Source organism: Pinus tabuliformis, chromosome 9 (assembly GCF_031772625.1).
Source record: "Pinus tabuliformis cultivar Carrire ecotype Pingquan chromosome 9, CPIR1, whole genome shotgun sequence".
NCBI classification, from domain to species: Eukaryota; Viridiplantae; Streptophyta; class Pinopsida; order Pinales; family Pinaceae; genus Pinus; species Pinus tabuliformis.
The window spans coordinates 1,001,171,324-1,001,176,530 of NC_142307.1; the positions used below are offsets into that span (position 1 = coordinate 1,001,171,324).

General features: G+C 31.1%; 1 protein-coding gene across 1 annotated transcript; it reads right to left on the reverse strand.

Annotated features, from left to right (window-relative positions):
* Positions 1–3,691: 3,691 nt before the first annotated feature.
* On the reverse strand, positions 3,692–4,942 carry LOC149152101 (rhomboid-like protein 14, mitochondrial). Its single transcript, XM_089441359.1, has 3 exons — positions 4,763–4,942; positions 4,656–4,676; positions 3,692–4,559 (listed from the first exon to the last, which is right to left on the reverse strand). Exons 1-3 carry the CDS (start codon positions 4,865–4,867, stop codon positions 3,993–3,995), a joined length of 693 nt encoding a protein of 230 aa, XP_089297485.1. The 5' UTR covers positions 4,868–4,942; the 3' UTR covers positions 3,692–3,992.
* Positions 4,943–5,207: the final 265 nt, after the last annotated feature.

A 5,207-nucleotide genomic window follows, 5' to 3' on the forward strand; every position in this document is an offset into this window, starting at 1 on the left:
AAACATAAACTAAGTAAAATTTGAAGGGACATGAAATATTGATTCACCACCCCCCAATATTTCTAATATTGTATTCCAAGTATAGCAAGGTATTTTACAAAGCATTAATTTATCATTCCATGGATTTATATTGAGATAGAGAAAAATGGGTTCATGCTTACCTAGTTGAGAAATATTTTGCATTAGATGAAGCTCCAATTTTTTTTTCCTGTTTGTCTCCTTGTGTCATTCAACCATGGCTTTGAATCCTCCATACTAAGGCATGAAGCTCAGGGTGTCTACTTATTATGACATTTTCCTATGCAATATGAGTATCCCTACCTTATGACTAGATATGGATTAAATGAAGTTTTCAATACTCATTACAATGCCAATTAATGAAAGTTTATGATGCTAGTTATACCGATGGTCGAGGGTAGAGGATGTTTTTGGAGCAAGAATCCAAGTCAAGCACTACATGCACATGGATGAAGCGTCATCCATGTGGAGTGTTGTGTGCTTATAGAGGCATTTATATTGACAAAGTGATTTGATCTATGTCATGTCGAGGACAAAATTATGGAGACTTATGAACACTTCATGGCATTGATTGCAATAAGATGTTGGAACTTCGAGAGGCAACTAAGAATTTTAGATGAAGGAGAATTATTCTAGAACATAACCCAAGTGGAGTGGATCTATTTTCATAATTAAGTAATAATAAATGGGCCACTATATTTTCCAATATCAACGACATTGTTTATGCAATAAGAAATCAATATTTTTATCTAACCATATAATAAAAAACTTTTAAAATAATTATAAATATAATATCTCATAAAAACTTTGATTTAACTATAAATATTAACATAATTCATCCCAACTAATACCTAATCGACCAAAATTAAATGCCATATACACTTCCTTAAACATCTCTAATAAGGAACTTATTGTGATTTAGTTAATAAACTATGCTATAATTAAAAGGTAAAAATTATTCAAGATCAGTAACATTATAAGATAATTAAAAACTCAAAGTAATTTAAAATAAATGTAGATTTTGATCATTTCTTTCAAAATGGGAAAAAACTTGTTATTTTTGAAGTGTTATTTATTCAAATTAAAAATATATATTATTATATTAAGGTTTTTTAATTTAATAAAATATCATAATATATATTTTTATAATTATTTAAATATAATTAAAAATATATTCCCAGTAAACTCTTAATAAAAACTAATATCATTTATAATAAAATTGATTAATTTAATAAATTTTATAAAATATTTAATTTAATTAATTTTAACTTCAGAGCCTTGGAGTAAATTTGAGTTATATATAATAAAGGGAAATTAATTTAATACGATGATGTTAATAATTTAAAATTTTAGTTGAGATTAGATATGGTGTAATATATTTTAAGAAGGTAAGAGATTAATAGAAATTTGTTACAATTTTATTTTTATGTTATAAAAGTAATAAGAACAATTTTTCACAATCAACATAGTTTTATGTTTAGAAAAGCTTTCTGAGATCAACATAGTTTTGTTGAGGTAAAAGGTCTAGAAACTTAGTACTATGACAAATATTTTGAAATTTTGATCAAATTTGAGTATAAGTTGGACAAGGGAAAATTTAAAGGATGAAAGTTTATTTTAAAGTTTAGAAACCTTGGCGAATTTTACTAGTCCTTAATATGCAGTTTGTAAAAAAATTGGTAATATTTTTCTAGAAATATTTAGATTTCCAATGATTTTATATCGATATAATAAACTGGCGATTCTTAAGGTAAAATAATGATGTACTATAAAATTTGGGTGAATCATTTAAAAAAAATGGAATTTGGTGGATCTTTTTTATGAGAAAAAACATGGAATATTAGCCCACCTGCGAATATTAGTGCCTAAAATTTTCCACGAATTGGACAATTTAAGAGAAAATGCTTTGGATCGTCAACTCTTTTAGTGTCAAAATGGTGACAAACTATTTCATGCTATGTTATTATTGTCTTTTGAGAATTGGCCAACACCCAATTTCATTATCATGAGGTTATGAGAATGTGTTTTTATTTTAGCAATGTTTATTTTCTTCTTTGCACTAGTCAAGATAAAGTTGAGATTTGGATTGATCACCTTTTTATAATATTTTAGTTTACTTTCTCCCTCTAACTCTTTATCACCCCACAATTTCTCCTTAATTTTTGATGTAATAATATTTTTAATATTATTCTTATTCTACATAATGATTGTTGGAATCACAATTCCTGTTACATCAAAACCGGAAGGTGTTAGTAAATAGATGCATCACTAGAGCTAACGGATCCACAAGAGACAATTAAGCACATGTCACGAAACACACGGGGAGTGTTGACTTATCCAATGTCCAACAATTTCCCCCTAACGCGAGCCAAATATGATTCAAACTCAAGACTTTTGGCTCTAATACCACTTTTTGGAATCACGATTATCGTTACACCAAAACTTGCAGATGTTAGTAAATGGACGCGTCACCAGAGTTAACAGATTCACAAGAGGTAGTTATGAACATGCCACGAAACACTGGGGGAGCGTTGGTATATCTAATGTCCAACAATGATCTCTTTCTTTGTATTTTAGTGATCCACCCAAGACTAAGCATCCTTATACCATCTTCACTTTAGCCAAGAGTGATTTTTTTTATAGATGTGAAATGACAAAACTTTATTGGTTTAATTAACTTCTATTTAAAATTCTTTGAGCAAGCTTGATTTATATGTATGAACATGTATTCCAACACCCTAAAATTATTTATATGGTAAAAGGAAGCAACAACTTTTATTAATACCCAATATGATTTATAGAATCTTAAGAAGGTAAAAGATTACTTGAAAATCTTTAAAATTTTAGTTTTATACTTAAAAAAAACATTAAGAGAAGTGATAAGATCATCATAATTTTGTTGAATTAAAAGATTAAAATTAAGGAAAATTTGGAGAGTGGAAACTTATAAAATTTTGACGAATCTTAACACTTTATTGTGCGAACTACAAAATGTTTTGCAATATTTTTATAAAAATATTCAGCTTTCTAATAATTTTATATAGTCTTCATAAAATTTTGACTACTTTTAAGGTAAAATAGCATTATCTTGTAAAATATAGACAAATTATTTTTAGAAAAAAAAAAAGAGACTATTTTTCTATAAAACATTGAAAATTTGATATTTACAAATATTAACCTTAATACCCTTAAATATTATTAATTGATTATAAATATAAATATAATATTTTTAACCAACTTTAAAGTTAAAAATAAAAATTTGATGTTTTTGAGCAAGTTTAATGTAAACCATTTATCATTTATACCGAAATAAAAGCTCCTTTACATCCCATTCCAAAACAAATATTTATTCTAAAGCTGACCATGTTAGGACAGACATTAATGACAAGTCTATCTAGTATTCAAGGTTTTGCCATTGAAAACTGGCATTTATAACCAGTCTTGAAGGTTTGCCATTTGACAGAATAGTCAAAATACTTATCGCCTTTCACTTTTGTATTAGAAAAGGAATGGTTTATAGAGTTTTGCCATTAAATAATCTCTTTACTACGAGTGGTCAAAGCATTTTCTGGGACCTTTCAGTGTACGGTGTCAAATCGATAGGATTAGAACAGGATGGGTTTATAGTACAGCCACATCATGTAAGCAAAATTCCATAAATGTAGACACCATATTCTCCACAATCTATGACCAATTGGACTAATAAACAAATGTACAAACAAGCCAAGGATGAGTCTGCCATCGATCTCTGTGATAAACTCCCCACATGAATCTTAACACCATTATTTATAATACGGTTTATGGTATTCCTAAACGTCCACACTATCCCAATTATCCCTATGTAACACGTTACAGTCTAAAGACCCACAAAATTTATTTCTACCTATGTTAGGTTATTATATGAAATCAAGCGAGGGACACAATAGTCTCAATACAAACTAGTTCTTCATAAAACTAATGGAACGAAGTAATCCCTACTGGTAAGCCCTGGGCTGATCACAGTTGTGACAATGTGTAAGAAACACACCATTTCTGACTCCGCAGGAGGGGCAAAGCCAAATCAGAGGATCTGAACTTTCAGGACGAGCACGCCCCAAAGTTCTATTGCAAAACCACACAAACAGCTGTTTGATATGAAGATAGATATAGCCTGCCAAAACTCCACAGAAAATACCCACAATAACTGCTCTGCCAGGGAAAAGAAATGGCACCATAAGGGCCTCCATCCAACCCACATCATTCAGGCCGCCATGGAGGTGGTCATTGAGCTTGTTCACAAGGACCTTGAGGGACAGAACCACTGCAGAAAATCCAACCTGGGCACTTCCAGCAGGATAAGCATACTCTGATATAAATGGTATTATGGCAATGAGAGAATGAGATAAAAATGCAAGAACAAGAACAGTGAATCCAAACTTGGCACTGCCCATCTGTGGCTCAAGCTGCATTCCTTTGCAAATTAAGGACACTATGTTATAAGTGAAATGGATGTGGTTCATGTGATAGAATGATGTCTGGACCAATTTCATCAAATCCCTCTCCTGATTAATCAATCAATCAATAACATAAAAAATGATGAATTCAGTATGGGAATATTGTTGGTGGAAATTATAAAAAAAACAGCTAGTTATAATTACCTTGATTGCAACCCGAGGGATCTGTTCGTTAACATAAAGAAATGTTTCAATTCAGTATGGGAATATTGTTCGTGGAAATTATAAGAAAAACAACTAATTATAATTACCTTGATTGCAACGTGAGGGATCTGTTCGTTATTACAGTAGAGCATCACCAAAATATTAACCAATACTAGCACAACAGTTGCCTTGCATTTCAGTAATGTTTCCATCTCCCCTTCTCCTTCAAACCTGCTTGTGGCTATTATTGCAGAGATCAAAATATCTATATAGTTGTTGCAGAGATGAAAGGATATGTATAGTGTTCCCTACGTGTCATTCCACGCAAATAATAGTGGTCCGTCAGCGTGAGAACGAGACCCTTCCACGCCGAGTGGAGGACGACTACCGTGTTTTTGTTCAATGCGTCGATGTTAGTAATATGAGTAAAACTCTTTGACGCGTTCAACACACGGCTGGGACACGACCATTTAGTTTTATTTGGACTGGGCTGGACTGGACTGGTGGAATTCTTTGAAATAGATATGATGGTCAAGGTTGGTGAGATGGTGC

Bases quoted from the DNA above. Each gene is read 5' to 3' on its own strand.
- LOC149152101 (XM_089441359.1), bottom strand. From the start codon at position 4,867: ATGGAAACATTACTGAAATGCAAGGCAACTGTTGTGCTAGTATTGGTT. The intron at 4,677-4,762 runs GTAATTATAATT...GTTAACGAACAG, and splicing joins TCCCTCACGTTGCAATCAAG to ATCCCTCGGGTTGCAATCAA. The intron at 4,560-4,655 runs GTAATTATAACT...TTGATTAATCAG, and splicing joins TCCCTCGGGTTGCAATCAAG to GAGAGGGATTTGATGAAATT.